This window comes from Typopeltis vanoorti, chromosome 13, assembly GCF_054136105.1.
Source record: "Typopeltis vanoorti isolate ZY-2024b chromosome 13, IOZ_Tvanoo_1.0, whole genome shotgun sequence".
Taxonomy (NCBI): Eukaryota; Metazoa; Arthropoda; class Arachnida; order Uropygi; family Thelyphonidae; genus Typopeltis; species Typopeltis vanoorti.
In genome coordinates, this window is record NC_143561.1 from 81,144,178 (window position 1) to 81,156,673 (window position 12,496).

At 35.7% G+C, this 12,496-nt stretch overlaps 1 protein-coding gene across 3 annotated transcripts in view; it reads left to right on the forward strand.

Annotated features, from left to right (window-relative positions):
• Positions 1–12,496, forward strand: part of didum (dilute class unconventional myosin) — a 696,374-nt gene that overhangs the window by 215,962 nt on the left and 467,916 nt on the right. For all 3 annotated transcript variants that reach the window (XM_090402302.1, XM_090402303.1, XM_090402304.1), the window contains one exon: positions 521–654. In XM_090402302.1, the coding sequence (XP_090258428.1) occupies positions 521–654 (134 nt within the window). The remainder of the gene's footprint in view (positions 1–520; positions 655–12,496) is intronic.

The following is a 12,496-nucleotide window of genomic DNA, read 5'->3' on the forward strand; positions in this document are numbered from 1 at the left end:
TGAAGGAAGCCCATTTGAAACAGACTTTAGTGTCTCTGCAAACAAACATTTTACAATACCATATTGTTTACTTTCTTTTTGGTGGGGGAAGATGAAGTTTTGTGAATGCATCTGCCTAGTTTGGGTAGGTTTTCTGCAAACTCACAAAAGAATACTGTTTGGGAGATGTGTAATCAAAGTGTCTAGAAAAGACAGACTATTATTTTATATTGTTATTTATTACCCACTGTAGTAAAAGAAAATAATGAATAACTACGTATTGAATTTCCTTTCAAATAACATTACTGATGCTACTCGAGCAAAGTTTAAATTTAAAAAATAAAAATAAAAATAATATAAATTAATAATTAAAAGAATGGAATCACATCAATTGCTACTAGTTAAATTCTTTACAGCACACATACAATGTTAGCAGATGGTGCTAATATTGTATGTGTGCATATACACCTGCAATACATTTGTGTGTGACAGTAGCTTTTGTTATATATGTATATACATCTTTTCCTTTCTTTCAAATTAGGCAGTATTTGCAAGAGATGCCCTTGCCAAGCACATATATTCTCAGCTATTTGACTGGATTGTAAAACAAATCAATAAATCCTTGGCATCAAGTGACAAGATAAACAAATTTATTGGAGTTTTAGACATTTATGGGTAGGTAAGCAAATACTTTTCTTTAATACAAATTGCATTGTATGTACCTTGAGTTACATAATTTTTCATAGTTATTAGAAAATGATCTCTGTATATCAATGTTTCTCAAAGTGTGGTACGCGTACCCCCGGGGGTATGTGGAAATTTTCGGCTATGCATCATTAACGCATGGAATCATTATATTATTCTATAATGGAATCATTATATTATAAATAGAGACAACTGGGATAAAAACAGCGCTAACTAATGAATCACATCTCCCCTCCAACAGAAACTGCTGTATAGACTCAAAGCAAAACCATATGTTGCTGGTGCAACATATGGTTTTGTTTGACACCACCCTTTCGTGAACGTGCTAAAACTAAGAAATATATAGTGAATGTGTTTCAGATATTATGGAATTCGGTTGAAGAGAATTAGCATTGCAACTCAACTGTTGAAATTCTAATTTGTCTTTGATTCGTGCGATCTTTTGTTAATACCGCACCAATCATATGCACTTCCTCATAGCTGCTCTACGTATCTCAAGTCTTGTAAATTACTGGTAATTTTTGCTTGAAATAACGGGAAAGAAGAATGAAGCTATTTGGGTAGATGACTTTGTCGATGCTCACAAGGAAACTGTTCTCGATGCCCAAAGTAGTGATAGCGAGTAGGAGCTTCTTGGTAAGTCACACCATATGCAGTTTTTTTTTCTGAAAACTTTAGTTTCCGAAAATCCCCGCATATATCTCGCACCACGATTTTTTAGCTTTAATTTTGGGAAAAAAAGTGTGAGTTATATTCGAGTAAATACAGTAATTTTTTTAGCTTTCGAATTCTTAAGTATGGATCATTGGTTAAAGATGGGATTTATAAAACCCACAAAAGAGAGCAATATAGCAAATACAAGTTGCTGTAAGCAACAAGAAAACGTTGATATTGCATCTGGATCAACTGAAATTGATAAGGGTGTGTTGTCTGACATCTCTAGAGAACCAACTAGGAAGAAGATGAAAAATCTTCATAAGTATGATATGAATTACTTGAAATGTGGATTTCAATGGACGAGAAATGAAAATGTAAGAAGGGGTATGCGGATATCTGAAGTTTGAGAAACACTCCTGTATGTGTATATTCAGGTATCCCTTGCTTAACACAGGATTTGATTAACGCGACAAAATTAATTGTGACAATCCCTTGATATACGCAGCAAGAGTTTTAATTAACCCTCCTTTAAATTTACTAATATTCCATCAAATGTGACATCCCATGGACATGGGCGCCACTGCAACTTTCAAAGCCTATTTTCTTAAAAAGACATTTTCAAAGGCAATAGAAACAACAACAGGAGAAAATGCGATTATGCTCCAAGAATTTTTGAAAAATTTTCACATTTATTTTATTTATTTATTGACATTAAACAAACAGTTGAAAACATTCATGAGTTGTGGGAGCAAGTGTCTTCTAGCTGCATGAGAGCTGTTTGGAAAAACCTTTTGTCAGAATGCGCTAATGACTCAGGTGGTTTTCAAAATCCTGTGAACAACGTGACTGAAGAAATTGTTGCAATTGGTGAAGACCATGTTTTTGATGGTGTTGATGCAGAAGATGTTAAAGAATTATTGGATTCAAAAGATTTCAGTGACAATGATCTTCTTGAAATTGAACAACATCGCGCATATAAAGACAACGAACAAATGGAATGTGAAGATGAGGTTCCAAAGGAGATAACAATCAAAGAACTGGATGGAATATTTTGCAGTTTAGAATCGCTTAAGCAGCAAATAATGGATACGGATCCAGATGTTAATCGAAGACTGCTTGTTTGCCGAGGTCTACAGAGCCATTTTGCTTGTTATCGTAGAACTTATGCTGATAGGAAAAAGCTAAAACTGTTTAAACAACTCTTGATAACTTTTTTTTTTGATAAAAAAAAATTGTAACTAATGTAGGTACAAACATTTATTAAACATTTACTTTTGCATTCATTGTTTATCTTTCCTAAAAGAGTACCATATAAAACAAATTATTAATATAGTAATTGATCATGGACGAATTGTAATTTTTAGCATTGATTATTATATTTATTATATTTGATTAACGTGATTTTGATATACACGGTAATATCGAGGGATTAATTAATTTCGTTAATCAAACTGTATATACGACTGTATAGCAAGCTTGGAGCCTCCATAGTTCAGTCGGTATAGACAAAGCCCTTTGGTTGGAGAGACCTAGGTTCGATTCCTGTCCATGACATGAGGAACCTTTAGCTGCTCTCATACAGAGGTAGAGGGTTCTTTCACCTGAAAACTTGGCTTTTCATCCCTCAGAACAGGCAAATCAGCCCCATGAACACACAAATTTATAGCCATGAATACCTACAACAATATGTGGAAGAGATAGGGTCCTCACCACATATCGTTACGCCATGACTCAACCATGAGTTGCATCATGATTTCCAACCTCTTAGATAGGAGATGACACACGAATGGGATGAGATAGTAAGCTTGATGATATTACCCTGAGGTTTAATGAAATGAATACAGCACAAAAAAAATAACTAAACACAAGTTGAATCATTCCTGTATTTCATCTCTGTCACAGAGACATTGTCAGGGATACAATATTAAAATTGTAATGACATACAGAATTGCACAACTCAATAAGTGGAAGAAATTATGACTAGAAGACTAAAGTTCTACGAGTGCTGTTGGCTATCCTTAGTTGTTAGACAGGAGGCTTATGAATTAATGTTTCCCAAATCTCGAGTAATTTAACACAACCATATTTATTTAAATTAGGCTGTTTTTTTTTTTTTTTTTTTTTTTAATCTGCTGCTGATTCTAAAAAAAAAAGTCCAATGTTATATTTATTGCAGTGAGGCATAGTACATTTTTTGATTCGGTGCAGGGTATTCAAAACATAGTAGCAAGGTCAACATATGCCACCATGACTGGCCATAGTCATGGTGACAGATGTTGGCAAAATCAAAATTTGACCATAATATAAGATGCAAGAACATGGAACTTTATAAACACTTAGAGCAAAGAGAGAGAGCAGATAAGGACAGCTGGCTTCAAATAACATTTGAAAGTAGAGAAAACAGTGTAGTGATTTTATTTTTTTAGAGTTCAAGCTATATTTTCTGACATGCTCCAGATCCAGATATGGGTAATAGTAATGGCATTATTGTAATTTGTATGCTGAGGGAGATGGGAGAAAATGGGAGGAACAACTAATTTATTAATCTTTTTGGTATTGTAGCCATTAGACAGGAAGGTCTGGCAAATTAAGAAGAGTTCAGCTGTGAGCAAAGCATGGTTGGAACAGAGGTTGGAGGCTCTGTTGACAAGGGTTTTAAAAACACCATATTGTTGAGAAGGAGATGGGAAAGTTAGCATATGTATCTACTTGTGTGGATGGGTTTTCTGTAAGCTGAAAAAAAAAGAGTGCCATTCAGAAGATGTGTGATTAGGATATCTAGAACACATTATCAGTATATCATGATAGGTTTGAGAAAGGCAATATCAAGAGTATATTTTTTAAAACGTTCATATGGAAATTGGCTAGAGAAGGGGAGAGCCCATTGCTTATACCCTTTATCTATTTACCGTATTTTTCAGTGTATAAGGTGCCTCCACGTATAAGACGAACCCTACTTTTTCAAACTCCAAATTAAGAAATCAATATTTTAAACATTTCCACTGTCTAATCATACATTCAGTGGGAGAAGGTCCAAACTGTCTCTCTGAAGCTTTATTTCCATGTTCTTTTGCATAATTGATGACTTTTAACTTGAATTTTGAAGAATATAACAATCATTTTTTATTTTTTGACATTTTTATGGGATAGTGTTCAAAATATTGTTAATGTATTAACTTACCCAGCCAACAAGTTGCAGACGTGTGAATGCATTCAGAGTTCTGATTGGTTTATTCAGAATCAGCTGTTAATGACATCAATCGACAGAGTTAACAAAGGCTAGTGATTGGCGGAAGCCTGTTCGGAGAGACAAGGTACCGGCAGTTTCGCCACGGCAAACTCGGGTCTCTCAACTGTTCCCCCCCCGTGTATAAGACGACCCCCAATTTTTGGTCTAAAAATTTTAGAAAAAAGTATCGTCTTATACATGGGAAAAATATAGTATATATGGTGTCTTTCCAAGTGAAGTAACCAGCATGAATGGCAAAATTGAAGAGATCAATGATGTCAAGAGAGAAAACATTTTTCAGTTTTTTTCAGTTAAGTGTCAGAAAGTGAAATATTAGTAAATAGAGAAGTAACATCAAAACTCACCATGATATCATTTTTAAACTAAATTTTGGATTGAGGATTTGAAATAAGCAGAATTTTTTATATTTTTTTCTATATTCATTCCATTAAACCTAATTATGAGTTTAAATCAGCATTTAAGCCTAAATACTGTGTAAATAGGCTTAGGTGCTGGTCTCTGTATTATTATTATTATTGTGACACCTCCATAAAGTCCAAAGACTCAGTGAGGGAGAGTGTGACAACAGCATCGAACATACTCCTTCCAACTACTAACCTCGCTCAAACTTGCTTAACTTTTTGCGTGAACTATTAGTAGCAGAGGCTCTACCAATTGACCAACCTTATGGTCGATTAGTATATGGTCTGTATAATTTCGAAGTAGTTTTCAGAATAGCTACTCAGTTGTAGAGGAGAAAAGAGATAATAAATTATATGGATATTATAGTTATTCACTATTTCTTCAGTGTAGTATTGATATTTTCAAGTATAATCAAAAACTGTATTTTTGCAGGATTGTTTATTCTTAAAATCTCTTTGGGATATTTAAAAATTAAAGATTCTGCCACAGAAAATAAAATACATTGAATAAATTACAGTGAAATCTCATGATTTGTGATTATAAATTGCATTGTAAATTCTGTTTTGTTGAGTGGCCAGTTTATTGGGTACACCCCATCAACTACTGGAAGAATCTCTACTTAATTAGACACAGCTTTAGGCTTTTTTGTTCCATGCTACATGAAACAGGTATACTTTACCATAAATTGTCCCTAACACATTTCATACAATGTTTAGAATTATGGCCAAAGCAACTAAGGATATGAGATCAGTTATTTTTATCATATTTATGTTTATTACTGGAGGTATAAAATCAATAAAAAATTTAGTTTGCATGTGAATGATGTTTTTTTGGATTTGACCTTGTGGTCTGAAAGCTGCCACTGTCTTAATTCCTAAACAGACAGAACATTATAAAAATAATTTACTATAAAAAAAGGAAAAGATTGTTTATCTATCTTAGACACTCATTGGTGAAATGCAATCTCACAGGTAACTTTTCTTTTCCAGATGTTGCAAATAAACCCACTCAGTCCAAAAGTTTCTATCATCATTCTTAATTTGAGATTATTAAAATCATATTCATTATTTTGATCTTGTATAAAGTATTGGGAAAAGTTACCTGTCATACATTATCCAATATATATTATTATTATTATTATTACTATTGCAGGGCATCTGTGGACTCGACTCATCAAGTGAGGCCTCATTTCATAAAGTATCAACCAATATTTGCACAATATCCAGGCTTTTGAACTCATTCACTAGCAAAGCACTTACAGCTGAATCTGGCAACTAATTCTGCTCATTCACCATTAAGCAGTAATCTAGTCTGCACACACTCTTGCTAATAACATGTTCAATTTCCAGGAATGACTCATTCTCTCCCCCCCCCAATCAGTCATGTACTGAAAAAATTTGCCAAACCATTTTGAAATTACCTTTAAGTTACTTCTGTGTCTCTATCATATTCCTTCTTTTCTGCCTATCAACCAATTTTTGTAATCCACAAATGTTCAAGCTGTCATCATAAGAAGCAGTCCATGGTCCTACCACCATCTTGAATCTTTTCCACCTCCTCATCATCCCAAACAAACCCAGTTGACCAAATCTGTATACAATAGGCTAGGCCAGATGGGACCATATCAGGGCCCTGTAAAGAGGTTGAAAAACCTTGTTGTCTGTTCTTGTTAGTTGTTTTTCAGTAGCCAGGTAACCTCATAAGCTGTTTTAACCACTTTTGAAATTATGTGCAATATAAATGTTAATGCACAGTTCATGAGCAACCCTCTCCCTGCCCTCTTTCCCAATTCCCAACTGCATGAATTTCTTACAGACCATTCCATCAATGTAGTACATGGCTGTAATATTTTCATCTCAAAATACATAACCATACACTTTGTCACCATTGACAAAGTGTATGGTTATGTATTACAAACACTTTGACAGCCATTCTCCTTTGTCAATATTATATATTTTAAAATTATCCTGAAAGATCTATGCAACATTTTTACCAACTATTGCTCTATCCAGTTTCAGCAGATATCTGAATATTTCCCTTGAGATTATTTCCTATATCATTAATGTACAAATTAATACACTGATAGTTACAATCTTTCTCTGCTCTTCCATAAACTACTGTCCAGTAGTTTATGTTTATTAGATTCTTATCCATTATCATGTGTGAGAGAGATGAGAGAGAGAGTTCTATGCAATATCCTGCCAAACTCTTTGCAAAGTCTAGCAGTATCATTGAGTAGCCAGTTCTTTTATCCACCTCTGCTCTCACTTTATTATAAAAATTGAATAAATTTCATATGATAAGTGGGTGTTAAGTTACAACATATGGTTTTGGATATCAGGTTTAGTGGCTTGGGTTGGTAACTGGCTTTCTGATAGAGTCATATATGGGAGCTGTATCAGGGAGTAGGGAAGTTACAAGGAGCTCCTCCGAGTTCAATACTGGGACAATTACTGTTTAAATCTTTGTTAGTGATATTGTCACTGGATTACAGGAAGATATTCACTTGTTTGTAGATGTGAAGTAATACTGCTGATGTTTTGGCTCTTTGAAAGGATTTGAATAAGTTGGAAAGGTGGAAAAATGAATGGGCTTGTCACTTGAATGCAACTGAATATAAGGATTTTGAAATTTGGGATTTGCAGATGGTATGCTATATACTCACTTGGTGTATCTATATGGGAAGAAGTGAAGGAAGCAAGGAATTTTGAGGATAATAGTTCAAATTGCAGTATTGAGGAGCTCATCACAAGAAATAATAGGATGATGGCACCATTATATAAAGCTTTGATCAGACCACATCTGTATTTCTGTGCTCAGGTCAGGTTACTGGGAATGAATCTTGGAGAGGTTGCAGAGGCTATAATGAAAATAATATCAGGACTACAATTTTTGTCATGAAGACATGCAGACTACAGATTATGGTGAATAGAAGATGAAGAAAGGGAGTATGATCAAGGCATTTAATCTGTTGAAAGGTTATTATTGGTTTGACACTGGGGAGATTTTTTATATGATAATAGTACAAGGGGAAAGGAACAAGGAAAAGGGACCATTTTGCAAAGGACCATCCCTGGATGCAAAATAAGTAGTAAGAAAGAGGGTAAGAAGTAATTTTTTGGATGGATAGTGGTAGGGGCATGAAATGCATTTTTCTAGAGCAGTGATTTTCAACCAGTGTGCCACAAGATTGCGATATAAAGAAATAAAAAAAAATTGACGTAAAAGAAGTTTTTTTGAGCATTTTACCTACAAAGTATATGAGGAGTCATAATATTTTTATTGCATCAAATGGAATTGTTAAGAGTGAATAAATCTTATGATTATATTAGTATAATATAGATTTATTATACCTGTTATTATAGATATGCATCGTTGTACGTGTTTACGGGTTCCTTCAACAATCATAGCAGGGGCTACACTTACTAGCCTCGGTGCCATATAAAGATGAGACAGGATTAATCAGTGAACAATTGAAATCTTTGGGCATTTTTTCTCACCGACACAGCTGAATTGGTTTTCATTTTGTAAGATCTATTTTGTTGTGTTTCAACAGTGTTGAATTTTAGTGAAAACTCTGAGTGCTGCACTTTTAAAATGTTACAAGACCAGTAATTTCAAGTGATACTTGCATTTTCTTTTAACTGGTAAGAGTTAATTAATTATTATTATTATTATTATTATTTTTTTTTTGACTTTGGTTGATTTTTTATAAGCATCCATTCAACACAGACAATTTTCTAATTAAAAAACGAAAATTAGATGAGAGTGAAGTAGTAAGAGATATTAGTACATCTAAAACCATTGCCCACCAGTATAATGGAGATTGTTGTTCAGCTTTATTTCAAGTGAAGATAATACACCACATCCCACATATGTTGTATGTGGCAGAAAACTGGCAAATCAAGCAATGGTTCCTAGCAAAATGAACAGACATCTGCAGTCAAAACACTCTCACTTGTGTGAGAAACCAGTAGAATATTTCGAGACTCACTCGATAAAACTTGCCAGGCAAAGAAATTGATCAAATTTCTGACAATATCGTAAAAAAGATGACGAGCTCACGGAAGTAAGGAATGACAGAGGATTAAAACTTAAACATTCAACAACAGATACTACTTCATTCTGGTCGTCTCTTCAAAGTGAATATCCCATTATCACAAAAAAGGCAATTGAAGCACTTCTTCCTTGCTCCATTTCATATTTGTGTGAAGCTAGCCTTTCTGCAATGAACACTATAAAAAAAACAAGAATAGCTCATGGCTTAAAACCTTGGAGGAAGAATTGAGGGTATATCTACAATCCAACCTTGCACAAGGGACATAATGTATTTATTCATATGAAGTTTCCTCCCTTTTCTCGTCCCTATTGGGGTGAGTAGCCCCTCATGGGGGATTAAGTATTTATGGTTGTAGATCCATGTGTTCACGGGGCCGGTTTGCCTGCTTGCGGGATGAAAAACCCGCTTAGGTCTCGTCAGTGGGAGCCAGACCTAAAAATGCCAAGGTTGAAGTAATGCAGAGCTTATAAATTTTACCTAAACAAGTTGCCACCAGGTGCTTTGACCTTATTAAATGAAAATCTCAGGATGAGAGTAAGATGTAGAAAGTTTTTTTACCTTGGGTATATATTATATTAAAGATACCAAGCAATTTTATAAGCTAGTTTTAATCCTTTTTCCAAAGTAAGCAAACAGACAAGTAAATCAAGTTTGCGCTTGCACGTAGTGAAAGCTCCGATCACTTTCCTTAGTATTTTCCCCTAATGCAAAGCACATCCCCTTCATCCCCTTGCAAATAGCCATTTGCAAGGGGATGAAGGGAGATATAATGTATGATGTATGCATTAAAGACATACATCTCTGTAAGGGGATGTGCTTTGCATTAGAGGAAAATACTAAGGAAAGTGATCGGAGCTTACTCCACCTTTTACCACGAGTTACCTCAGACTTGCACTACGTGGGTGCAAACTTGACTTACTTGTTTGTTTGCTTACTTAAGAAAAAGGATTAAAACTTAGCTTATAAAATTGCTTGGTATCTTTAACCTAGTATATACCCAAGGTAAAAAAACTTCCTACATCTTACTCTCATCCTGTAGTATGGATATCAGTATTTAGGACCTTTATTGTAGATGATTTTTGAAGCTATATGTGATTGCTTAAAGTTTTTCATGAGTGGAGAGTGCTAGCATCAACAGACTATGGATGTGGTTTGATGTCAGTGAAAGAAGGTTATTTATAATTAATTATGAGGAACATCTGCATGAGAAAATTTGAAAACAGAACATCCTATTACACACACTATTACCCACTATTACACACAGTGAAGGATTTATGAGAAAATTGACATTCATTTTCAAAGAGAGGAAAGCAGCCTATAAGATAGCCTTTTGCTGAGAAGTTATTGCTGCCAAATTCCATCTGTGCCATCAAATGCAACAGTGCAGGTTTCTCTATGCATTTCCATGGCAGGTATACAGAAGTGAGTCATTTATTATTATTATTATTATTATGGGCATCTCCAAGGAGTCCTTAGACTCATTGAGATGGTAGGCCCTAAACATCATGTCCACACAACTATTCGGCATTCTCACAGTATCTATTATACCTTGCCTTGAACTCATTCACTGTCATAGCACCCACAACAGACTCTGGAAGCTTATTCCACTCATTTACCACTCTAAAAGTAAACACCCAGCTCTAACACCCTTGCTAACCACACTCTTGCCCAGCTTCCATAGATGTCCCCTAGTTCTCACACCACCAGTCCTGATCTCAAAAATATCCTCTGAATTAATCCTATAGAAACCCTTCAGCAATTTGAATGTCTCAATCATATCTCCCCTCTTCCACCTATCAACCAGTTTCTGCAACCCACAAATCTTCAACAACCTGTTCTCATAAGGTTCATTCCATGGACTTGCTATCATCTTGGTCATTCGCCTCTGGATCCTCTCTACCTCCTCCCCATCAAGAAGAAACCCTGCCGCCCAGATCTGGCCACAGTAGTCAAGATGGGGTCTTATCAAGGCTCGATACAGAGCAACAATAACTTGCTTGTCTCTGCTCGTCAAAGTATTCTTCAGTAACCAGGTGATTTGATGAACTGATTTAGTCACTTTTGCAATGTGCTCACTAAACTTCAACTCTCTATCCACCAACACTCCCAAATCCCTGGCCTCGTCAATTACAGTTCCACCAATGTGGTATACTGCTGCTAATCTTTTCACGCCAAAATGCATAACCGTACACTTTGCCGCATTAAATTGACATCCATTCTCCTTAGCCCAGTCCTCCAGTCTATCCAAATCATCCTGCAAAATTTTGACATCATGTGCATTCACTATTGCTCTACCCAACTTTGCATCATCAGCTAACAAACGAATAGTTCCTCTCAGGTCCTTTCCAATATCGTTAATGGAAAAATTAAATAGTAATGGTCCAAGAACAGAACCCTGTAGCACACCACTAGTCACAGGCCATCTTTTGGACTCTACTCCTGAATAAACTACTCTCTGATATCTCTCCATCAACCACCCTCTTATCCATCTCACCAACCCTATATCCATCCCCATATGCTGCAGTTTACTGATTAGAATTCCATGTGGTATCCTGTCAAAGGCCTTAGCAAGGTCCAGCAGTATCGCTGTAAACCCATTACCCTTATCCAATTCAGCCGTCACTGTGTTATAAAACGTGAGCAAGTTACTGAGGCATGATCTACCCCTTCACAAAACCATGCTGTTCCCCCCATACAGTATCCCGTTATCATCTATCCATTCCTGTATTTTTCTTTTGACTACTTTCTCCAAAACCTCAACAACAACAATGATTCCTGATATGCTGATCGGTCGGTAATTTGCAACAGCAGTCTTGGAACCTCCTTTATGCAGTGGTACTATTTTCCCCTCTTTCCACCCCCTCGGGACTAACCCAGACCCGAGGGGGGGGGTTAATTTTGAAGTGTAGATTTTGATTAGTGAAATATACTCTGGTCATTTGCATAATGATACTGCATTAACAATGTTTCCTCCTGTTTACTTTTGATGTAAATATTTTGCCATGCTTCCAGAGCTCTGTATTTATGTCATGTAATTTATTTATTTATTTATTTGTATGGAGTTTCCTCTCTTTTTCTCCCCCATCCCTACTGGGGGCGAGTTGAGCCCCCTCATGGCGGGTTAAGTATTTTATGGCTGTAGATCCGTGTGTGTTCGCAGGACCGGTTTGCCTGCTTGCGGGATGAAAAATGCCAGATAAATTGGTGGAAAAAATCCTATTGCCTGCACCCAAGACCGACTAACTTGGCTATGGCTGAGGAAGATCCTCAGATTCCTCACGTCTTTGACGGGAATCGAACCTGGGACACTCCTTCCCCAGTCATATGGTTGCGAAATGCATAGCCACTAGGCTAACTGCGCAGATATATGTCATCTAATAAGATGAACAAAGAGACACAGAAAAGTATATTATTCTTGCAATGTACTTTTTTTGTATCTCTTT